The sequence below is a fragment of the Thunnus thynnus genome, chromosome 17, assembly GCF_963924715.1.
Source record: "Thunnus thynnus chromosome 17, fThuThy2.1, whole genome shotgun sequence".
Taxonomy (NCBI): Eukaryota; Metazoa; Chordata; class Actinopteri; order Scombriformes; family Scombridae; genus Thunnus; species Thunnus thynnus.
Window position 1 is genome coordinate 28,667,994 of NC_089533.1, and position 25,521 is coordinate 28,693,514.

Here is a 25,521-nt window from a genome sequence, read left to right on the forward strand (position 1 = left end):
TTCATGATCTTTCCCTAACCTTAAGAATACTGTATTTGCCTTTTAATGCACATTTTGGAATAAAACATTTAAAAACCTTGGCATCGAACCTTTAAAACCTTTGTTATTGAACATAATCCAAGGTTTTGCAGAATAAAAGATAAAGATAAAGAGTTGGATATCTTGTGTGTAAATTTTGACCTGGCAGAACAATGCTTCCAAAGGGGAATGGATTCGTTGAGATGGTGCTAGAATTCAGGAGGTCACCAAAAGTATTAGGATTTATCCTCTGACAACAAAGAAATTCTAGAAATTCAACCATTCATTTTCAAGATACATCATCCTGCTTTGCAGGGTTGGTCTAAGGGAAATGTTGGATCCATGATACAACATCCAGAGTATAGTAGGAAGGTCTGGCTAGTACAATCATCCTCCCCCTCTCTCTTACAATATATGGTCATCATTGCCTGGGCCTACCTCTGCTGTGGTAGTCTCCGAAGTTAAGCTTGAACATTTGTTCTAAAGTTAAACTTAAATATTTGATGATGATGGAAAAGCTAGCATGCTCCACTCCTTCCTTATACCCCTCTCCAATCACTCCCCTCTTCTCTGAGCAACTTACTTATGGATAGTGCAGGCCTTCCCAGCAGCATTTGCCCCTGTCAGTCAACCTGACTGCCCCCCTTCTTATCAGCTTACCCCATAGGTTGGTCTCACTCTTTTTCTGTCGCTCTCACATTAGTCCTGTTTGTGTCTCTGTTGACCAGTTACTGACTGCTCTCCTCTCAGCTGTTTATTGCAGCCAACTGATCATTCAAGTGCTGGACTAAGAGACACCTGTCTTGTTGTGGTCCCAGATTCAAAGCGAGGACACCTGCTTTTCCAAGGATCATTTTTGCCAGGAGTTTGGAACAAGTGTCTGGATCTCATCTTGGAATATCTTCTCTACACTGGACCTTGTCTATTGGAGGCCATTATAATTGGTGCATTCCCTACTGTAGCAGTCTGAGTGTGTGTACGTACAAGTGGGTTTGAATTTGTGAAGGGGGACAAATAGGCTAAGACCTGCAGTGCTGGACTCCTGCAGTGATTGCAGGGTAATTCCTCACTAGTTGGCCCAGTCTTGGCTGTAAACATGGCATCGTTGAGAAGTTTTATTCTTGCGCTGCTGCTGGCGCTGCTCTGCTCCTTCCACACCCCACTGGCTCCCACTGCCAAGGCACAGGATCTGCCATTCCGCTCCGAGCAAGGCCTGGTGGCTGATGATGACGACGACGATGATGATCATGATGACGACGACGACGACGATGATGATGATCACGATGATGATGATGATGACGACGACGATGATGATGATGACGACGATGATGATGATGACGACGATGATGACGACGACGATGATGACGATGATGATGATGACGATGATGATGATGACGACGACGATGATGACGACGATGATGATGACGACGACGACGATGACGATGATGATGACGACGACGACGACGACGACGATGATGATGATGACGACGACGACGACGACGACGACGATGATGATGATGATCATGAAGGTCAGTCACTTTAAATATGCAGTAGTTTTTGTTTACTACTCCTAGTTTTTAGTGGTAATTGTTTATATGCATGTTTTTTATATGTTCTTAGGTGTATATGTTCAATTTGTGTCTTTCTGTACTATCATATATGCAGACATATGTACCTGATGCATACTGCAGGCTATGTACTGTCTAAGCATCAGAGGTCCCTGACCTTTGAATTTGAATGACATTATGCTGTTTGTTCCAGGTTGGGTTGCGATTGGCTGTTCAAATTGCCAAAACACAGCTCAGGAAACAAAGTAGATCACAGTTCTGATGCAGCGATGTTACTGTTGTATTTAAAGTGTCAGTGATGGCTGATGCTTTGACAATTTGCGATGCGTATTAGTTACAAACGTGTGCATGCACATTACAGGGCAGTGTGCGAAAGGGGAGGAGCTAAGCCAAACATTAGCCACTCCCCTCTCGTTAATATTCTTGCAACCTCATCATCTCTTTGTCAGTTCTTACTTTAATGTCCCAGAACTCAGGTAATCAAAGTCCCTCCTCCACCCCTTTCCAGCTGTCCATTTCCTTTGCTGTCTCTGACACTGTGTTCTTTTCCCTGCTTAACTAGAGTTATGAGCACTCTGAGAAAATTGAACTGGCCCATCTGAAGTCCAACTGTCCGAAGTCCTTCGCACAGTACACTAGATATGAACTTGGGGACTGCAGAAGCATTGATTTGAGAGAGAGAAAGAACAAAAAAACTATTTCACACAAACCAAGCCTGACTTGGAAGTCAGTCATTGGGGTCATTAGTCTGAGATCTTTTGATTTGTGTTTCATTTGAAAGAATGATTTCTCTACTACTACTTCCTTTCTCATTTGTTTTGGATCAGACTGACCTGCATTTGTGTCTTTATGTGAACCTACAGAGAAAGAAAGAGAGACAGTGATATCAGAGTTCTAGATAAACAGACAGAGGGAAATTAAAGCGTGAGGGGAGGTGCAGGAGGGCCACTACCAAAATTAATTCATTTAAAAGCTTAGAGTACCAACAGATGTAAAGTTTCTCTCTTTCTCAATATCTCTCAATCTCTTTCTTTCTCTGTGGAGCATTGCCACTGTCTGTTGAAGAAGCATGTCATGAACAGAAAAGTCTGATGTGTGCACTTGTACAATTGCTGAACACAAATAAGATAATAGAATCATTTTCAATGTATCTGAACAGTGTAATAATCACACCTCTTTTTATTTCCTAAAATGCTGATGTTCCAAACCATTAGATAAAATAATAACTTTTGATGCACATTTCAATAGCTTACTTTAATGATGAATATTTGTTTAGAATTGTATGCAATTTTCCTTACTTTTCGATGCTTATTTGGCACTCTGATAATTAAAAACAAATATTTGAGTCATTTTTTAAACCAAGCTGAACAGATGTATAATTCCTCATTTGTTATGAAATGTTACAACAGTGGATTTGCTGTGCATTTTTCAGGAAGAGAGTGTTTGGGAAAAGAGAGAAACATCTCTTTCTATAGAAGAAGTAAATGAGTTTCAGCTCTGTCAAATATCAAATTGTCAAGAGATGAAATGGTTGTTCTTTGGTTGGTTATTGTTTTTTTTTTCTTGTTTGACAGAAATGTGATTTTGTAATGACTGTGAACATGTGTAGCAAATTTGACAATCACCACTGTCCATATGTCTTTACTCTTACTTTCATTCATTAAATAAATCAAATGATCATAAACGGCATAACTGCAAATCTGTTACCAAAGGCAGACAATTTGTATTAGAACTGTTAGAATGCACAGAGAGCATCATTACTTTTATCAAATATGTTTGGTCATAATACCTGTACAAGGACCAGAGTGTCAAACATTTGAAACGTGTGAGTACCTGTTCTGCCCACAGCATGTTCTATATGAAGTGTGTTTTATAAATGCTTGTCTGAAGATTACAGTAGGGGAAGGGAGGGGGGGCATTGGTTTGGTTTGGTGATTTAAAAAATGAAAAACACATTCCCAACACCTTTAAGTCAGCCTGTTAAAGTAATAGAAACCGAAAATTGATATGATCAAACAATACTTCCAATTGTTACTGGTGAATACAAATGTAATAACATTCAAATTGTGTACTTTGCAACATATTTGTATTGAAAACTGGTGACCAGTGGTGGAATATAGGTACTTTTACTAAAAGTAAAAGTAAAGTACTGCTCTACATTTGCAAATACTTCAATCTTTTGCTACACTAGACTCCATTTATCTGACAGCAGTAAATGGACTGCATTTATGTAGCACGTTTCTAGTTTACTGACCACTGAAAGTGCTTTACAACACCTGCCAACATTCTTCCATTCACACACACATTTATACACTGATGGCAGAGGCTGCCATGCAAGGTGCCAACCTGCTCATCAGGAGCGATATAGTGTTTTTTATCCAAAGTACTTTACATTGTTTCTAATTATCACTCACACAAATTTGGGGTTCAGTATCTTTCCCAAGGACACTTCAACATGCCGGGGATCGGACCACCAACCTTCTGATTGGTGGTCTGGTGGACGACCTACTCTACCGCCCCAGTCACAGTCGCCCCTTCTGTGTTCACTTATTACCTTGCAAATTCAATTTTGACATACCATAGTGTCAGCTTTTATAAAAAGTGATACAATGATATATATTTAACTACCCAGCAGAATATAAAATAGTTAAAATGTTCTCGCCACTTGTAACATTAAAATGCTACTTACAGGTTAATGCTTTAGTAATAATTATAATTAATAATATACAATAACATAACATCAACAGACACCAATCTGCTGCATAATGAGTACTTTTATACTTTTAATACTTCCATACATTTGAATTTTGATTTTTTGAATTCAGGACTTTTCCTTGTAAGTCAGTATATCTACATTGTGCTATTTCTCCTATCACTAAAGTAAGGGATCTGAATATGTCTGTCACCATTGCTGGTCTCAATGAGTTTGGTTTAAGTTGAACATGAACTTAAACTGAAAATGTATTCCAAATGACCACATCAAGTCAAATGCAGCACCTAGTTTTTGTGTGTTGGCCCAGTTCTATTTAATGACTCCTCTCAGGTTGTACATTGTGGTGGAGTCGTTTCTCTACATCTAGACCACACTCTACAGTGTCTGTGGTAACACCTCTGACTTTGTCAACAACAAAGTTTCACAAATGTATTTGTTAGAGGACTAATTGTATGTACAATGTTCTATTTTTTGGCTACTCAGTATACATAACCATACACTTTCAGTTTATAATTCACACCTTAGAGGAGAGAAATGGGCCTATAGTCAAGATGTAAGTTTATTGTCAGAATTCTGAGGAAAATGAGAAAAGAATTATGATTTTGAGTTTAATCTCAGAATTATGACTTTATTGTAAGAATTTGGTTTTTTTTTCAGGTGTATGACTTTAATTGTATAATTCAGGCATTTCTACTAAATTTCAAGGATTTTTTTCCATGAGAAGTTGTAAATCTAACAACTCTTCTTTTAAATATAGACTTAATTGTAGGTATTTCCATCATTATCCTAGCAAAGATTATTATTACTTAAACTTTCAGCCATTTCTCTGTGATGTTGTAGGTGAAAATGCAATTTGCAAAAAAATTAGTAAATATACTGAATCACAAAAAGGTTTATTGCTGATTTTTGATTTGAGTCTCAGAAATCACAGTCCTGTGGAGCCCAAGTAAAGAGACATGTCATGTCAATATCTTTTATATTCTGGCTTTGTATAGACTTCATTTATCTTTCATAAATGTAGTCTAGATTTTAAGTTACTCCAAAATGACTGTAACATCTAACTGACAGGCTTTATTTCACTTTATGTTCACATTATCAATGGTTGAGCATATATTTTGATTTAACGTTGTTGAGTGTCTGTTGAAGTATTTTATTTTAAAAGTTATATATTTATTATCAATATTATGTGCAGATGATGATGGCGACGACGATGACGACGAAGACGATGATGACGAAGACGATGAAGACGATGATGACGATGATGACGACGATGACGACGAACATGACGACGAACATGACGATCATGAAGGTTATCACAAGGGCTCTCTGTGCTCATATTGTGACTTCTGTGAGGTATGTCTGATTAAGAAACATGCACAAATGTCATATCATCAGTGTTGGAGACATAAATCGCAAATTTCCTCAAAATTATATTAAAGAAACTGCATGTAGTCATCACAGGTCAAGTGGCTGCAGTCAGGAAACTAGAGACCTTCACAAAATTCTGTCAGTAAAACAAACATCACAATTTGTAGCAATGGGAACCAACTGTGCTAAGATTTCTTTCATTACGTATTGAAGTGGAGGTAGTACATATACACAATCCTGCACTTTACATATGTCCTCTCTAAGGCTGTGTAGGTTCTGTTATGTATAACCCTTTCTGACGCTGCCCTCTCCTTTCAGCACTGTGACAGCTGTGATAAATGTCCTTGTGAAGAGGGAGACAAGTCTGAACACTGTGATGAATGCAAGGTGAGAAAATACGCATTACATCACATTTGACTCGGCCAGTACATTCTCCCATGTAAACCCAAAGTAAAGGAAAATCTTAATCAGCTATGTTTTTTGATACATGTACATATTAAAGTGATGTGCTTCTGCCTGTGGCACACTTCATATAGATCACAAATGCTGTTATTAATGTGATTCTATATATGAGGCTAATTTGATGATTGCTGTTTTTGTCTAAAAGGAATAAAATTAATCTACAGTATATCAAAGAATATATTAATTAAATACACTCACCAAGCACTTTATTAGGAACACATGTGCAGTCTAATGCAATCCAGTACAACAGCTCTGCCATAAATTCTACTTTTACAAAGCTTATACATTTTCAGTTTTTATTGACATTTTCAGAAAGGTGATAATTCTACTTTATGTTATTATTGAGGTCATAGTGGGTAGTGGTGGTGCACTGGAGTGCATTATATTGAGAAGTATTCCTTACATTTTGTCCACCTCATTAACATACATAAGGAGGGATTGCGCATGTTTCTAATAAAGTGCTCCGTAAGTGTATGTATAAACCATAATCACATCAAAATGACTAATGGCTAATATACAGTATATATTTTTAAATTAATATTATTTTGATGGCTATCATTACTAAAAGGTAAAGTAAAACTTTGGTTTGACCTGTGTGACAAGATATCAAAACCACCATACAGATATCAGAATCCCTTTTATATGAGCATTATGTTCATGGTCTCCAGAGGATGATTCTTAATGTCTCATAGATGACCTCTTGACATTTGTCTATAGGACCATAATCAGGGCATAATTCCCTCTCTTCCCCTGACCAACTTTTTGATCAGACTTGTGTGACACTCTGACTTTTCCCATCATGCCACCAGCAGGTTGACATTTTTGGTTCTGAGTGAAATATTTTAACAAATATGGGATGGATTACAATGAAATTTGGTGCAGACATTCATGTTCCCCTTCACAATAAGTTGTAATGACTTTGGTGATTATCTTACTTTTCATCTAGCTCCATCTCAGGTCAAAATGTATACAATAATATATATAAATTAATAAATATTAATACCTGCTAAACTAATTTGACTTTGTTATACTGTGTTTCCTGCTAATTAGCAAATGTTAGCAGGATAAACTGAGATGGTGACCATGGTAAACATATCCTGCTACAGATGAGTGTGTTAACAGTAGTATAAACTCCCAGAACCATGAGCGTGGCTGTAGACTTGTTGAAAAATAAACAGCTTGAGGCCTTTTGACGTTTGACTCCTTAAAGCCCAGGGATGCTAACCCAAACAACTTGGTTTGAAAGCCATGCTTGAAAAACCACACAAATACATATTATAATGCAGAATAAGCCAGTAACACCACCACCAAAATTACACGAAACTAAAAAAAAGTGGGTTCAAAATCACAAAAACAAAGTATAACCGTATAGCAGCTTTCACTTTTCGTCTGATTTAAAGACCTAAATCATCCAACATCCAAGTCAAACTGTGTCATGCCTATGGATGATTATGATCATTAGGTCATTTTGGCCATCAGTCAGTCTGTCCAACACTGGTTCAGAGCAAGATATCTTGACAACTACTGACCATAAAATTTGCTACTTGGATATTTTTAGCCCCAGTTGAAGAGGTAAATTAACTTTGATGACCCCTGACTTTTCCTCTAGTATCACTGTCAGGTCAAAAATTTCCCCTCACCAACACCTTGTGCCATGATAAGGTATCTCCAAATGTCTAATGTCTGTTTTACATGATATTTTCTGTGAATATTCATGAGCATAAGAGGTGGAAAGTAAATACTTTGGGTGACCCCTGCGACCTTTCCTCAAAAAAGGACACTGTTCACGCTATCCACTATGTGGACCTGAGTATTGCAAGAGCCATGAAAATTGTCTGTTTACTGTGATGTCTAAGCAGACACTAGACTTTCAATGCTGTGAGTCATCATTTGGCTTGATGCCTTACAAACTACACACAATTTAAATGTAAAATTTAAGCCAGTTTACAAGTCTTAATCAGCACAGGGTGAGGAACTCTGTCCAGACACATTCATCTTCAACCAAACTTATACACAAAGCAGCCTAGACTTGTTGCTGTTTCCAAATATCACCCAATAGCTGGTTCCATTTAGATACAGATATCCTAAATATTTAAACAGTTCTCTTTCAAGGCCATTTTGGCTGCCTATGGTGCACATTATCCTTTCTTAATCATTCAAATTTACATATTCATATACACATATTTTCATTCATGTTGAAGCTCATGACAGCCAGCAAAAATATATATGTGATAATAATAATAAGACAAAGAGTAGGTTAAGATTGAGAGATACTAAGGGAAAAACTCACTAAATAAAAATAGTGAGATCCTAAGTCATAGTTATGTCAAAAAATGGCTTTTTATTTTTTTTAAAAAGTGATTTGTTTTATTTGGCAGTGTAGTTTCAGCAGGTTGGAAACAGACAGTTGTGGATGAGGCTTCTTGTGATACAATGACACTGTTTACATTCATCACTCTTGTCTGTATTCATTACTGGCCTTGTTTCTGTCTTGTTCACAGATGTGCGGTTACTGCCATGTGTGTCCTGCTTGCCAAACTCTTTGCCAGCCTGGTGAGTCAATGCTGAGCTGCCACAGTGAGAAAAACAAAATCTCACAATATTCTGTCAGAAAAGGAAAGTTTTCTTGCTGCTCATTTTAACTGGTCACTCCTGTTATACAAAGAGAAGCTTTCAACTGGTGACTCCTAAGTGGAGAATTTTTTCTCTAATCCAGCAGCAGAGTGGACTAAATCTTGTTTTGTTGTGTTTATAAATGAACAACAATCTTAGAGGAAGTAATACTTGATCCCCTCAATCAAATAATTATGCTTAGATTTCTACAGTGGAGTGTTATATTACAAAACTGCAAGGCGACACTGTTTGTTAACATAGACTTTACTGTGTCTCTTTTCTTCAGGAGGTTTTCTTGATGAAGTGACTGGATCAATCTACAAGTAGGTCTTATTTCCACTTAACTGTAACCCCATCCAGTTTATGAACCACAGTCTGTAACCCCTGTTTGTATCTCCATCCACAGGACTGTAGCTGATATCTTTGAAGATGATGAAGAAAACTGAACCCAACCAAATGTTGCCACCATGTGGCCAAACTAATGTTTCATCTTCACATCTGATTTTCATTGTTATTTTTGTCTTTTTCCTTGAGAACATGATGACTGAATAGAAATTGTTAAAAGAATAACTTGATATGTCTGTGTACTGTTGTTAAACAACAAACCTAAGTCGTAATTTTAAGGAAAATGATGTATTTGAAATCATATTTGTGCTACTCAAACACAACGGGATGTTAAATAAAAAGAGGGGACATTTTCACTGATTGATTTATTGGTTATGAAATGCTCACTACACTAAAAATATGAGGTTCTCTGTTCAGTGTCAAAGCTAAGCTAAAAGACTTGCAACTTCACTTTGACTTTAAAGGATAGGTTCACATTTTTTCAAGTCTGCATTAAAACCATATTGCCATGTCCATCTATACACTGAAAGAGTTATTGGTCTCTGTAGTTGTTGCACCTGTCTATACTGGCCATGAAGAGGTCCCTTCCTAATGCGATTCCAATGTAAGTGATGGAGAACAAAATCTACAGACCCTGTTCTGTGCAAAAATGCATTCTAATGTTTAGCTGAGGCTAATGTGAGGCTTCAGCAGACCAAGTTTAACAGTTTAAGTGGTTATTTTCAAAAGTTAAAGTCTTTTTAGTTCAAAATTCCCTGTTTGTTACTCATTATTTCATGATTACCTCACCATTACTCACTCTTGTTTGTCCAGTTCAATTCCCGGACCAGCAGGATTAATCTGGGTGGGGAAAGTGAAAAAGTAGTGCTTGTGACCCGTGATGTGTCCTTTAGCAAGTACTGAGCAGCAGTGTGAATGTGTGTCACTGATATGATGTGATCTGATATGAGGTGTGGTCAGGGCGTTCCTGCAGAGAGAGTTGGGCTGTGAATGAATGAAGCTTAATAAAAAAGACGGGTAATCATGAAGTATGATGTGCCACTTTACTTGAGGAGAACAAAAAGGGTAAGTAATAGTAAGTAAATAGTACTATAATAGTAATATTCTTGAAGTAATGAGGGGTTACTTTGTAACTACATAGTATGATGCATTACTTGAGGGGTACAAAATGAGTAACTTATGTTTAAGTAACTAGTAATGAATAAGTAGTTACTAGTTTTGTGCAGATCAGCAGCTGATTGATTAGGAATGACTCATGAAGAAAGTGGTCATTATGATCAATTTACAGATATGTGACTATCAACTAATCATTACCTAATGATACACTAATATCTCCCAGTCTGCTCTCTTACTCATCATTACCTAATATACAGTCCTACATTCAGAGTTGCTCAGGAACTGCTTGTTAGTGATTCATCAATTATCAGTTTGTCATGATTTGTTCCTCACTTGTCCCTTAGTCCACAAGGAACAGGATATAGTTTGTGTACTATATTGTAAGGTGTTACCTATATTGCTATTATTTGGTACAATGATAAATAACCTTATTGAAATGGTGGAGAAATACTTCATGTGCTTACAAATATTTAGAAATATTAAAAGAGCAACAACCATTGTAAGATTTAACCTGAGATTACCGTCTCTTTCTCTCTCTCTCTCTCTCTCTCTCTCTCTCTCTCTCTCTATAGACTGCACAGTCACTACGCACTGAGCTATGCTACTTGTATAAAACATTTAAGTTAAGAAAACTTGTTAAACAACTCAAGCCTGGCAGGTCTCTCTCTTTCTCTCTCTCTCTCTCTCTCTCTCTCTCTCTCTCTCTCTCTCTTCGAACTTAGGTTACAATTGTTATTTTATAGTTACAACAAGACACACCTCTTATAAGACTGGTTGTCAAAATGGTCTCACATGGTCTCAAGCTTTTTAACCTAACACTCACAGTTCAGCACTTTGCTTCCATGTAGCTTATCTCAGATCAGAGTCCACCATCCTGTTCACCCCTGCTCATTGAGGCCTCTTTCACAGCATGACACAGCAATATATGTACAGAACACAGCAAAAAATGATAAACCCAAAATGTATTCATTGTTAACTCACTTTTACAGATTTGAGGATTAAAAATGTCATGAACAAAATCCTGCTATACTGTATACTAGTCACTATAAAGAAAATATGGGACAGAGTGAGGCTGACATTATATAGCACACTGGTGGGAAGGGTTCAAATAATTAAATATGCAATAATGTTTATGGTTTGAAGGAATATATAGATGGAAAGCTCATCCATCATTTAAACCTGCATCGTCCAGGGGCTCTGGAGCCTAATCCCAACAAGATTGGGTGAGACAACAAATATGAGATATCAGGTAGGAAAATTGGTAACACTGGTCATTTAGTGCAGGAGTACATTGAAATATACAGTACATTAAGTATTTAATTAGTTCTACAGATTGTCCAAGAAATTAACCCATGGAAGTAGGCCCATACATGTGTGATGAGCCAGAGGTAGAGGCATGGCAGCCACACCAGGACAGTGTTCTGGAGGCACTGGGTGAGGTCTGGGTTAGAAGTGTACCATGTACGGTTCCAATCCTGGTAAGTCAAGTAGAAAGAACAAAAAATCATCACAATGTTATTCATAGAAATTACCTTGAGCCACCCTCATATTACACAGAGCCAAAAAATCCAATGTTACCATCCAAATATAGATGAATTCAGGTTTATGAGAGAACATTAGTCACATTAGCAATGAAACACTGTGCATATTATATGTAGCATGTATACTGGGAACATAAGTTATAAGTCCAATATACAATGTTGTGCCCCATACATTAAACCTGCCAACAGCATGGTTTTAAACTTTTGAGTCTGGCACTTGAAATTGAATTGTTGTCAAAATGTGCTGAGCACATTTATGCTCTGCAAAACCAGGGTTTGAGAAGGTAAGAAAAGACTGTCCAGTCTGCAGGTTTCTTGAATCAGTCATAAGATCATTTCTAGGCAAAATATAATAATTCACACATATATTCACACATAAGTGATTAACATAACTCATATGACACGGGACAGTACAAACGGTGGAAGCAACAGAACCAAACAATAATCCAAACAATACAACAATATGAACACAATAATAACACAATAAACACAATAATAAAAAACTGTTGAATATGAGCAGGATTGCCAGCCCCGGTATTTAATCAGCTGTAAAGAGCCTGCAAAAACTGCGATGTAACCAAACGAGAAAAATAAATGCTCGATAGTTTCAGGCTCTTTTAAATCTTTTCCGTAAGGATTCAGCAGCCGGATAAATATTATTCATGATTTTAAACTGAATGTCTTTTTATGTTACGTGAATTGACCATATAAGATTATTACAAAATGTAGTCATTAATATCGCTCCGTTATCAATTATTCTTCAAATGCACAGGAACATAGAGCCACAATTCATTCCGGTACAACAGGTGGCAGTATGCACCTTATACGTTCATTTGTAAGCCACCAGAGAAGAAGAAGGAGAAACAACCTTCCGCCTGCACAGCCAGGTTACAAAACCAAAACTGAGCACCAAAAACATCTCTAACAGTCAGGAATACACTTCCATTGCGTGGCGGCGAATGGGGTTTGACAAGTTCTGCAGTCTGGACAGTTCCGATCCATTTTGGGTGAGTTTATTTTCACAACCGTCATGTCTTTTCCTTTATCTGAGAAGTCTGTCTAGTTATTGTTATTAGCTACCCGGCACATGCTAGTAGACCTGCATTAGCCCCGGTAGTTTACATTTCCCTGCCGGCACCAAATACCAACATTAGCCCGAATAACCGGGCGGTTTAACACTGTTTTAGAACCAGTCGTAAGAAAAAGTAAGTGAACGTTTGGAATCACCCGCTTCTCTGCATTAACTGGTCATAAGATATCTGATGTTCATTTGACACAACTCTCAAGTGACAAACACATTGGGCCTCATGTATGATCCCCTCGTACGAACAGCTTCGTTCTTCAGAGGCATTTAAGATTATTTGTGGAATTCTTCAATTTTCTCGCGCTTAGAGTTTTCTCTCTGGTACGAACAGAATTTACGAGTGATCCAGACCTGTCATATGAGTCCTGAGGAAAAGACTTGTTTGACTTACAATTATAATGTCGTCATCTGAATGAATTTAGAGTTTAATATGATACCGAAATCAACTGAAATAAATATAACTTAAAGTTAATATTCTGTGTACCATATTTTCATCATCATGTCTGCCAATTTCCTGAAAGTTTTATTAGATTTTATGATTTTTATTGCGATTTTTGCACAGCAACATCTACATTTCAGTAGTAGCTCAGAAACTTCTCTCACTGTGACAGCTGCTGCCTCTGTGTCACTGCAGGTCTGTGTCCAGTATCATGTTGTGTTGCAGCTGACAGTGTAACATCACCTGTAGACTATAATGTTCTCCAGGGATGCATGATATTGGATTTTCTTGCCGATATGCTGATATTTCCCAACTCATTTTGGATGATTGCCGATACTGATATATGCACATATTTTTTCCACCTGGCTGAAGAGACTATAACTCATGCAATCATAGATTGTACTAAGTATGATCAAGAAAGACAATAAATGCAGGAAGAGCTTAGGAAGACTGGAGTTCAGGAGCTCAGCATTAAAACTGGACAGGATTAATGTGTAGGATTTAATCTCTGGTCCACACTGCGGAGCAGAAGGTGGTGATGATGCACCTAATACGCTGGTTGCCAACTGCTGTTATGAGCCAAGAAGAAGTTTTTCCAAACAGTGTGGTACATCCTGTCAGCCAATGTGTTTCCCATCTGTGCAGCTGAACATAGCAGCTCCTCCATGTACTGTTTCACCCTGATGGTCCTGGTGCTTCCTGTGCAGGCTCCACTTCACTCAGCTGCCCAACAGACCCGCTGTTTCTTCCCACTTTATACTGAATAACAAACTTGAAAGAAAGAAAAAGTGGGTCTGTAGGGTAGCTGAGTGAAGTTGAGCCTGCAGAGGAAGCATCAGGACCATCAAGGTGAAACAGCCTGTGGAGGGAAGCACAGCCAGGTGGCAGGGAGAAGGCAACAAATCAGTCATATTGGCAGAAATGTTCATTTCTGGCCAATGTTCATATTAAAGCCTTAATCAGCTGATATGAGGACGTGCTGATATTATCATACATCCCTCTATGTTCTCCTCTAATATCACTGTCACATGACCGCCTCCCATCATGAGTAGAAAGATGTTTTTAGCATCTAACTTCATGTCAAAGCATTCCCTCTTTATTTCTATCACATTACAGCACTGCTCTAATGACACATGGTTTTATTAATATTTTCTAATTGTTTCAGGTCCCCTACTGAGTGACACTCCTAGCTTATTATGTTTTTGCCTGCTGATTTCGAACAGCGGTACTTGAAGATCTGTGGTGTTGAATTCTTGTTAGTCTTTGGTACTATTTTTGTGAGTCAAACTTGCCGGCAGACTGTGAGGAACATGGAGTTTTATGAGGACATTTTAGTGGCAATGATTATATTAATGAGCAGATCTTAATAAAGTTAATAAAGCAAACCTCAGAAAAAAAGTAATTGAGTTTTAGGATAAGAATATGATCAGACGTGCACAACGTTCAGGAGGAATTTTGGACCATTCTTTCTTGCAGAAGTGCTTCAGCTCAGACATATTCTTAGGATGTCTGGTATGAACGGCTCTCTTGAGGCCATTCCACAGCATCTCTATTTGGTCAAGGTCTGGGCTCTGATCTCCAAAAGGCGGATTTTCTTTGTTTGAAACTATTCTGTAGTAGATTTACTTTGATGTTTAGGGTAATTTTACAGCTGCATCACCCAACCTCTACTGAGCTTCAGCTGGCAGACAGCCACTCAGACATTATTCTGTACGATACTCCTGACTGAATGACTCCTCCGCAGCCATAACCGTGGCTACATATGTATGAGTCACCTCAACAAAGCCAAAACAGTTAGTGATGTGACTCCTGATCATTTTGAGTTGTTGAAGTTCTTCCAATTGTGCAAGTGTAACCTATGATACTAGAGCACAGCAACAATTCCATCACCTCTTTCATACTGGAGATGTGTTAAAAACTTGGGACTTAATTTTCCCCTTCTGATGGCAAACTGTCCAGGCCCAGAGGCAGCAAAGCAGCCCCAAATCATGATGATCCCTCTGTGCAGTGCCCTATTTGCAACATGCGTAGTAGGGGTGGGCAAACTGACTCATACAAAATAAATGTTATAGTTTTATATGTCAGCATAAACACAACAGGTTTATGTATTACATGTCTCCCCTTTTTGGAACTAACTCCTCCACTGTGTAGTCCGTAGCAATGTTACTTTTGCTTTCAGCCATGCTTGTTGTTGCTGGGAGTAATGGTATGATGCCATTACATCAACAATCGAAATAGTTCCATTATCATTATATGAATTTTATTTTATCTGATTAAAAATTATACCAGTATTATCGTGAACAATATGATATGGCACACCCCTAATATGTAGTTCTGTGTGTTCTTCCCAAACAATTCTACCTTAGTTTCATCAGTCCATAAAGCATTTTCCCAGTAGCAAACTTCAGACATGCATTGATGTTTCTTTTGAGGAGCAGTGGCTTCCTCTGTGGTGTCCTTCCATGGACACCATGCCTGTTCAAAGCATGTGAACCCTTGCTTTCAGTAACTGGTGTGACCCCCTTTTGCAGCAATAACTTCAACCAAACGTTTCCAGTAACTGTTTATCAGCCCATCACATCAGCTTGGAGGAATTTTAGCCCATTCCTCCTTACAGAACAGTTTCAACTCAGGGATGTTGTGGGCTTCTTTGCATGAAGTGCCTGCTTCAGGTCCTTCTACAGCATTTCTTTAGGATTAAGGTCAGGACTTTGACTCAGCCATTCCAAAACATTATCTTTCTTCTGCTTTAACCATTCTTTGGTAGAACGACTTGTGATTTAGTGTCGTTGTCTTACTGCATGACCCACTTTCTGTTGAGCTTCAGTTCATGAACAGATACCTTGACATTTTCATGTAGTATTTGTTGGTTCAACTCAGAACTCATAGCTCCATCAATAATTGCAAGCTATCCTGGTTCAGAGGCAGTAAAGCAGCCCAAACCATGATACTACCTCCACCATGTTTCACAGATGGGTTAAGGTTCCAACGCTGGAATGCTGTGTTTGCTCATTGCCAAACACAATGCTTCTCATTCAAGCCAAAAAGTTCGATTTTGGTCTCATCCATTCACAGAACATTGTTCCAGTCACCTTCTGGCTTATCCATGTGGTCTTGAGCGAACCGTAGAGAGCAGCAATGTTCTGTTTGGAGAGAAGTGGCTTTTGTCCTTGCAACTCTGCTATGCACACCATTGATGTTCAATGTTTTCCTGATGGTGGACTCATTAACATTGACTGTAGCCACTGCAAGAGAGACCTTCAGTTTCCTAGACGTTACCCTGGGGTCCGTTGTGGCCTCCTGAACTGTTACACGCCTGCTCTTGGTGTGATTTTTGTTGTTCAACCACTCCTGGGGAGGGTAACTATGGTGTTGGATGTGTTCGATTTGTATATGATCTGCCTGACAGCCAACTGGTGGAGTCCAAACTCTTCAGAAATGGTCTTGTAACCCTTTCCAGCTTGGTGAGCATCAACAACTCTTCTTCTAAGGTCCTCAGAAATCTCCTTTGTTTGAGCCATGACACACTTCCACAAACTGTCAAACTCTGTGAAGCTCAGAGTTTGACAGTGAAAATCCAGATTTCTCTTCTTTAAATAAGGCAGGGCCTCCCAGACTCACACTTGATTGTCATCCCATTGATTGAAACACCCCACTCTAATTTCCCCTTCAAATGAATTGATAATCTTAGGGGTTCACATACTTTTGCCACACACAAATATGTAACATTGGATCATTTTCCTCAATAAATAAATGAACAAGTATAAAGTTTTTGTCTCATTTGTTTAACTGATTTCTCTTTATCTAGTTTTAGGACTTGAGTGGAAATCTGATCATGTTTTACGTCATATTTATGCAGAAATAGAGCAAATTCTAAAGGGTTCACAAACTTTCAAGCAGCACTGTATGTATATATGACAGCATTTATATATTTATTATATATATATTGACAGCAATTCATTTTAAGCCTATATAAATAGTGCAATAGTGCCAGACTCAAAAGTTTAAAACCACGCTGTTGGCAGGTTTAATGTATTGGGCACAACATTGTATTATTGGACTTATAACTTATGTTCCCAGTATACATGCTACATATAATATGCACAGTGTTTCATTGCTAATGTGACTAATGAATTCATCTATACTTGGATGGTAACATTTTTTGGCTCTGTGTAATATGAGGGTGGCTCAAGATAGTTTCTTTAAATAACACTGTGATGATTTTTTGTTCTTCCTTCTTGACTTACCAGGATTGGAACCGTACATGGTACACTTCTAACCCAGACCTCACCCAGTGCTTCCAGAACACTGTCCTGGTGTGGCTACCATGCCTCTACCTCTGGCTGTGTGCCCCCATCTACCTCATCTACCTCCGCAGCCATAACCGTGGCTACATATGTATGAGTCACCTCAACAAAGCCAAAACTGTGAGTGATGTGACTCCTGATCATTTTGAGTTGTTTAAGTTCCTCCAATTGTGCAAGTGTAACCTATGATACTAGAGCACAGCAACAACTCCATCACTGTTAGCAGAGACGCCTGTATGCTGCACAGTTCATACACTTCACTGATAAACCACAACTATACAGAATTACATTATTGCATAAATATCTAGTAAAAGCACATTTCCAGTTTCACTTCACTCCTGCTTCCTTTCCCTTCACATTCTGTTTCTCTCTCTTTCTCTCTCTCTCTCTTTTCAGGGAGTCTTTTAAATGACCTTTAAAATATAAGATTCATCTCTAACACTAATATCTTTTGTAGGCACGTGTTACATCATACCTCACAATACAACCAATCAGGCAGCTGCATACTGACTCTCCCTTGATTGCCCACATGCGTGCTTTCTATTTAAGAATAATAATAATGATGTTGATAATAACAATAATAATGTAATTAAATAAATATCTTATATTTGTATAGCACTTTTCAAAAAAAATGTTTTACTCCAGTGCCTAACTAAGTCATCAGTGTTACATGGAGTAGCTGTGGTATCTCTCTGTCTCTCTCTTCCTTTCTCTCTCTCTCTCTCTCTCACTTTTTTTTGTCAGTGAAATGACATTTAAACGTTGGTATCATTTAAATTATTTCTATTCCTGGTAGCCAGGTCATCCTATACTCATTCATATTCAGTCATTGTGTACTGTTAGGAAAAACATACATCAAACAGCTGTTCTTCTCCCCACAGGCTGTTGGCTTTCTATTATGGATTATCTGCTGGGCAGACGTTTTCTATTCTTTCTGGGAAAGAAGTCATGGCAGCAGAGTCCCTGCACCCGTCCACCTAGTCAGTCCAACTGTACTGGGTTTCACCATGGTGAGTTGATCTTTGTCATTTATATCGTGTCTTCACCTCTCTTTAGAGCACAACAAAGCATAGATGGAATTTATTTTAATTTTTTGCAGTCTTTTGGATGTTAGATGTTCACTTAGGTGTAGTTTTAGTTTTTAAAGTAAATTGAGTTCACATGGTTGGTCCTGCACAGCATGCTGGGGGCGTGCCCGGCACACTTTTGGTATTTTCATGAACACCGGGTGTGCCAGGTGCACCTGCGGCATGCTGGGGTATGGGTTATGATCAGAAAGAATACATTATCATATCATAGGCGTGTTATGGGCCGTGAGAATCATGGCCGATCATATTCGCTAATCACTAATTAAGAAAGTAGAGTTTAAAATGTGGTTTAGTATTTCAGAAATTATTTTTAAATTTTAAATCAGATTGAACTGTTATACATGCAGAAATAACTGCTGAAATTTTTTAGAATGAAATAGTTGTTTCATGTTGTCACTTGATCCTGTTAGTGATCCACTAATAAATTGTGATTTTTAAGATAAAACACTTACATAAAATGTAACCCGAACAATCTCTGTAACATGTTGCTGCTGTGATTAAAAGTGCAGAGCTCCAGGCAACACTTTGGCCAGACCTGGTGATTTGCATTAAAAACTGCACAGAATAATTCATCATAACCAACAAGTTTGGTGTGCATATAAGCACAGAAGTTTCTGTGGTTATTTTGCAACAGTCTGCTGCTGGTTGCATGAAATTTTACCAGCAGATCTGCCATGTATACCTGTGCTGTGACAGCGCACAACATCATTCCAGTAGAGACAGCAGCAATGCATGAATTTGCCTGATTTCGGGGGGGTTTACCTGGGCACGTGTTCAGCAAATAAAGTGACAAAATACGGTGAAACACAAGTGTATCAAGCTTTCAACCTGCTCTGAGCAGGCGAGCAGTGTACGGCACAAGGTGCACTCATTCTCGCTGCTGTATTGAGATCACCACACCCTCAACTTCCTCCTACTGTGGTGCACGGTGAGTCACCAAGATACCAAAGCAGCACAGTTGAGGAAATAACCTCAGTGCACCCCAGGAAAATTGCAGTTTGCCACTGCGCTTCACATCCTGTGTTGGCACAAAGAAGGGGCCCTAAAAGTGAGAGCACATGCTCCCCCACATCACCAGTGGAAATGACACCCTTGGCAATATGTACTGCCTTCCTCTTTATTACACTGTGAAGAATGGTTGAGGGGTAGAGGTGTGTTTGTTTCAAGAAGTATGTGTATGTTTTGCTCAGTATGATATATAATTGTGCGTGTGTGTGTGTTCCAGTTGCTGGCCGCCTTTATAATCCAGTATGAAAGGATGAAAGGCGTTCAGTCGTCTGGAGTCATGCTGATCTACTGGCTGCTGGCCTTGCTGTGTGCCACAGTCACCTTCAGGTCCAAGATCCTCCAGGCCCTGGACCAGGTCAGTCTCAAGTCATCAGGCCTGGACTCAATTTGGAAAAACAAAGTTTATAATAAAGATCTGGTTTGGTGTAACATTTTATCATCATGTGTGATTAGAAATATAAGAGACCATAAACACAGTTACCTTCACAGTACCACAAACAAAGCAATGTCTTTCTCCAGCTAGTTCCATGTGTTATAAGCTTGATCTGTTTTTGTGTTTTTCAGCCATCAACAGTGTGTGTGTGGAGGTACACCACCTTCTATATCTACTATGCTCTGCTGCTGGTTGCTCTGTTCCTGTCCTGCCTGTCAGACCAGCTGCCCCTCTTCTCCCAGGCTGTTAAAGACTCGGTGAGTCTCTTTCCCTCCCTGCTCCTCCATAATCACACATGAGAATGAAAGAAATTAAACATGGTTATAGAAATGGTCACTGAGTTGGCGATAGTGGTCTAAGTACGTGATTTGAAGTCATAACAAAACGTAGGGACTATTGAAAGCTAACTTAACCTCTCTAAAGAAATGATCTTTTATTTGAATGTTATTCGACATCAAAGCCATGTTATGCCTTACTGACTGTCCGGACTGTTGTACCATGCTGGGTTGAGCTTGCTGTTAGCTGCAGGACGGCAGTAGGAGGAAGTCTCTGACCTGCTGCAGTGTTTCAGTCTTGAGTCACCAGCGAGATTCAAAAGTCTTGCTTCAGACTTTTTTTGTTGCTTTCGACAGACCGACACCCATTATCTGATAATTAATTGCTTAATTTTTAAGAAAAGTTGTGACGTAGCTTTCATTTGTTAGAGCTAAAGTTAGCTTGACTTTAAGCTCATCCCTAACATACTCGGGCTCAAGGTACGAATATAAATAATAATAGGAATATAAGGTGACCCTGATTATAAGACGACCCCCCTTTACCAGCAGCTGTTTTTGGAAAAATATTGTTACTTTTTGAATATAACTCACATCATAATATAGTTACATACTCATACACTCTCCTGCCAAGCTCTTGGAAGCGGTAAAAAATGATTTTCTCCGGCAGTTAGCATTTATAAGACTGCCTGTTTGTCTTTTTGAGCTCCTTATCATCTGTGACGGTGGTATTTGGCATCTTGACATGTTCCGTTCCTGCAGTAGAGACATCTGAAGACACTTTGTACTCGTTTTCACTCATCATGAATTTATTTCCTCTGTGGCAGAAAAACATGTTACACAATCCCTCAGAAACTCCTGCAGGTTAAACTGGACTAACCAAACACTTTTAGTGCTAACTGATGCTAACACACTCAATTTAAACAGACTTAAAACACTCGCTAGCCTAGCAACATTAATTCTACAAACAACCCATAATGCAACACTCCGTGTAGATGTCGGTTTTACACCACTACTTTATCCATTCAAAAAGAAGATCTGATGTTGTGAACATGTAACTGTCCAGCCGTTAGCAGAGTGTGTCTGCAAATTAATATATAGGCCGACATGCATAACCGGTCAAAAATATCCTCAGCGGTGTGGCTGATACTCTTGACTTGAGCTAGCAAATTAATTTCCTACACTGGGCAATTAAGTTTTGAGTTTTATGCACAAGAATCACATACTTTAGGCATCACAATGACCAAACAACCTTCCTTCCAATTATAACATTTGCGTAGTAATAACGTGTATGGTATAAAGCATTCAGAAGAACATTCCTCTTACTTCAGCATACTTCAGTCATTCAATATGACTTCTTGTCTAATTTACCTATCAAAATAAAATTGTCTAACACTAGTAAAATAAAAGGTTAAAACAATTAGGTGATTTTAACATACCATTGCATAGTGACTATAGGTATAAACATTCATTAACTCTTATGTCATAAGATTTAAACATTTAATATGACTTTCTTGGTCAATTTGATTATCAAGAATAAAAACACGTAATACTGTAGCAAAAATAAAGATAAATATTAAACCCTGAAGTGGTCAGAAATATATCATTTGAATGTAGTTCATGAAACAACACATATTCTTAGGAATGTGTTCCTGTGTGGAAGTCAGACCCCAAAGGGAAGTTTCTTTATTCCAGCTGTTCTGTTTCTGTGGAATGATCTGGTTCAAATGACCCAAAGATCATTTATGCTTTTAGTTGAGTTTAGTTGAGTCAATTTAATCTCTAGACTCAATACTCAATCCTTACAAAAATGGTTGTAATACAATGAATACAGTTTTCTGAGCTCATATAAAAGTAGGTAGTATCATACATAGCAACAGGTCAGGTTGACTGAGGCTTGGGAAAGAATGAAGCGTAGTCACAGTGATCACTGCTATCCTTATAGTTGGATACATGTACATGTAATATGTAATCTCTGTGAACCCTGTAGATGCTGTTAAACCTCATTCTCTGGTGGCCTGATCAGTATCTTAGCAGAAGTAAAATATTTTATCTTTAGGTCTAAATGTAATGTTTATGTCTCTAGAATCCCTGCCCTGAGCCCGGAGCTTCTTTCCTCTCCAGAATAACCTTCTGGTGGATCACCAGGTAAGCAGATGATTAATATCCCACTGTCTGTGCTCTAAGAAGTTTCTTTGTCTTATTTAACATCCATTCTCTTGGATTTATAACATCTCTGGAGGCAAATGAATAACCATCTTTGTTTTGTCCAGCCCTTTCATCACTTTAACACAATGCAGTTCAACAGCAGCACAAACTACAGCCTCCAATATGAGCACAAAGTGAAGCCAAGACTTCTTTAAAAAGTGAACATTAAAAGCTTCATGGCATGCTGTTGAATTAGACAACATTAGTTTGACCTAGTTGGGTCTAATAAAGGGGAAACAGAGTCTCTCTGAGTAAGTGAGTGAGTGACAGCTGAGAAATATGCTCTGTTGATGTTTTAATTCACCTCCAGTCAAACATTAGTTTTTCTTCTTGTCGCTTCAGTCGGATGTTTGAGCTCCACTGTGTAGAATGATTGATGTATGTGCAGAGTTTGACACTAGAAGGCTGTTTTCACATTTGTCTGCTGAAAGTAGAGAGTTTCTCTGTGCTCATGTGAGTTTAAGGAGCAAGGGTTTCCACCAGTATATCGCATACCCGGCGGCCTGCCAGGCTTGAGTTGTTTAACAAGTTTTCTTAACTTAAATGTTTTATACAAGTAGCATAGCTGAGTGCGTAGTGACTGTGCAGTCTAGAGAGAGAGAGAGAGAGAGTGTTACGGAGAACAGGCTGAGCAGGCTGAGCAGACAGATAGTGGGTGAGCACTGAGGCCTGGGGAGACATGGGAACAGCTGCTCGCTGACCTCTACATGTGTTACAGCAGAGAGCAGGAGGGAGGACAGACGTCTCACTCCACTACTCTATGCTGTGACTCTGCTTCAGACGGTCACAGAGCAGACACTCTCAGTTTATAATCGTAATGTCCGTCATCCCACAAAGGATTGATAACACACTTAGTATTTTACAAATTAGAGTTCTTTTTGTTTGATGAATGTAGGCGCTGAGATGTAAAAATGAACTAAATGGGTTTGATTCCTATAAAAAAAAAAAAAAAGCAAAATGAGAGTGGGCAAGCAATGCAGTCGGTGTATACCCAATCACATGTATCACCGGTAACACTCTTACACACAGCAACAACATCCCCACCCCCTGCTGGGACAACCATCTCTCCTGGTAGAAACCCTGAGGGCATATCTAATTAGCATGATTTGTTACATCACAGCTAGTTTAGAGCCAGTTGCCTTCAAGTATGTAACTTACACAAGTGTGATTTGGAAACTTGAAGCCTCCAGTGCACATATACTGAGTAGGAGACATCTTGTATCCAGCAGTTCAACTTTTGAAATTAAACATATTTGCAGATTCATAACTTCTGGAATTTTTGATGAGGGAGAATGAGTGGCTGTTATTTGAAGGATTTTAACAAGATAATTGAACTTTTTTCTTGTAGAAAAAACTTATTAGGCACAAATTATTGTTTTTACATCAATTTTAAAACATATCTGGCAGAGATCTTTGATGGTTTGATTCTTTTGAATGAATTAGGCATATGCATGAATCCCCCCAGACAGGTGATGTGATGCACTGTCTTGTGATGCCACCATTGAGTGACAAGTGACTCACTCAGAGTGAGAGCATAGATACATAGTTTCTGTTAACGTGATTATCATTCAGCAAAAAAGTGTAGTTCATGATATCTTGTATTGTAGACTGATGAACAGCATCATTCGATAAAAAAACTGAAAAATATCAAAAATGTTAGTATATATATAGGATGTTTTTAAGATGGGAGTATTTGTGTAGTAAGTGTTGATGGGCTTGTGGAATTCGGCTACCTTAACTGTTGGAACAGTCAATAATAGATCAGATACCTGAACAGAAACTACACCAGATACCTTGCAAGTCATGAGCTCTTAAATTTCTGTCTCAAATATTGCCTCCTAATCCTCATTGTATTATAGGACTCACATGCTTCTCTCCTCACCAGGATGATGATGACTGGCTACAAGCACCCCCTAGAGGAGAAGGACTTGTGGTCTCTGAACCCTGACGACCGCTCCCAGGGAGTGGTTCCACAGCTGGTACATCGCTGGAACACAGAGTGCCAAAAAGTCAAAAGGTCCGGAGCTCAGTACAGCAGGGAATTAGTACTGCAAGAAAAAAGACATGTTCTACATTGTTACACTGTTACCCAGCAGATTTGAAGTATGTGGGTACAGGAATATTTAAATTTACTTTGGTATAAATGCAAGCAAATGAATATCAAACATAGAAAATGACAAAAAAAAACTAAAAGCAAAAGTTCAGGATACAGTGTAAGTGTTGATCAGTCATTTTGACATTTCATACTTCTGTCTGAAAGTCTCAACCAACCTACATTGAATAAAACATCTAATTTTTTATTAATTTTCACAAGAACATGAGGATTTTGTGTGGAAACTTCATTTGGACTACAGGTTTTAGAGGTCCAGTGAGTGGAAAAAAAGATCACACAAATCATTTCTGACTCTCCTCTCAAGAAACTATTTTATTTAAAATTTGAAATGGAAGCAGTCTGACTTTCCTTCCATTTTTTCTTCCCAGAACAGAGCAGAAGACTTTGTACTCCCCCAAGCGGGTCCCTCACAACGAGGGCAAACAAGATGGAGCTGTGGAGGAGTCAGAAATCTTGATTGTAAAAACCCCCCAGAAGATAAAGGAGCCCTCCCTGTTCTGGGCACTGTGCCTGACCTTCGGGCCATATTTCCTCATCTCCTGCCTGTATAAGATCATCCAGGACATCCTCATGTTCGTTGGGCCTGAGATCCTCCGGTAAGTAACCTCAGTTTCCCCCAAACAGATAGGCCCTTATGAACTGGCCTTGTAGCAGTATTTGATATATATGAAATGGTATAATTGATGCCTCTGGGGTTCATATATGAGCCTTTCAGAGTCTAGAAGTTGGGTTTGTTCTTTATTGTTTGGGGTATGCAAAACTGGGCTCCAATTTTGAGGCCACCTCCTTAAAAGTCCAACTTTCCACTGAATATATCAGTATGGA

The 25,521-nt window shown here is 38.6% G+C and overlaps 2 protein-coding genes across 3 annotated transcripts in view; both read left to right on the plus strand.

Moving 5' to 3' along the window:
• Positions 1-635: 635 nt before the first annotated feature.
• On the plus strand, positions 636-9,443 carry LOC137201150 (sarcoplasmic reticulum histidine-rich calcium-binding protein). 2 transcript variants are annotated; one of them, XM_067616056.1, is made up of 6 exons: positions 636-1,547; positions 5,522-5,652; positions 5,986-6,054; positions 8,631-8,682; positions 9,029-9,065; positions 9,149-9,443. In XM_067616056.1, the coding sequence occupies exons 1-6, from the start codon at positions 1,115-1,117 to the stop codon at positions 9,186-9,188; spliced, it is 762 nt and encodes a 253-aa protein (XP_067472157.1). In that variant the 5' UTR covers positions 636-1,114; the 3' UTR covers positions 9,189-9,443. The 2 variants fall into 2 exon arrangements, with proteins under 2 accessions (XP_067472157.1, XP_067472156.1); XM_067616055.1 differs by having other exon boundaries at positions 637-1,547; positions 5,492-5,652.
• Positions 9,444-12,603: 3,160 nt separating this feature from the next.
• abcc1 (ATP binding cassette subfamily C member 1 (ABCC1 blood group)) overlaps positions 12,604-25,521 on the plus strand; it is a 38,084-nt gene continuing 25,166 nt past the window's right edge. The window contains exons 1-8 of the mRNA XM_067615437.1: positions 12,604-12,751; positions 17,518-17,694; positions 18,456-18,584; positions 19,888-20,025; positions 20,235-20,360; positions 22,462-22,523; positions 24,469-24,600; positions 25,065-25,292. Of these exons, the coding sequence (XP_067471538.1) occupies positions 12,704-12,751; positions 17,518-17,694; positions 18,456-18,584; positions 19,888-20,025; positions 20,235-20,360; positions 22,462-22,523; positions 24,469-24,600; positions 25,065-25,292 (1,040 nt within the window). The 5' untranslated portion in view covers positions 12,604-12,703. The remainder of the gene's footprint in view (positions 12,752-17,517; positions 17,695-18,455; positions 18,585-19,887; positions 20,026-20,234; positions 20,361-22,461; positions 22,524-24,468; positions 24,601-25,064; positions 25,293-25,521) is intronic.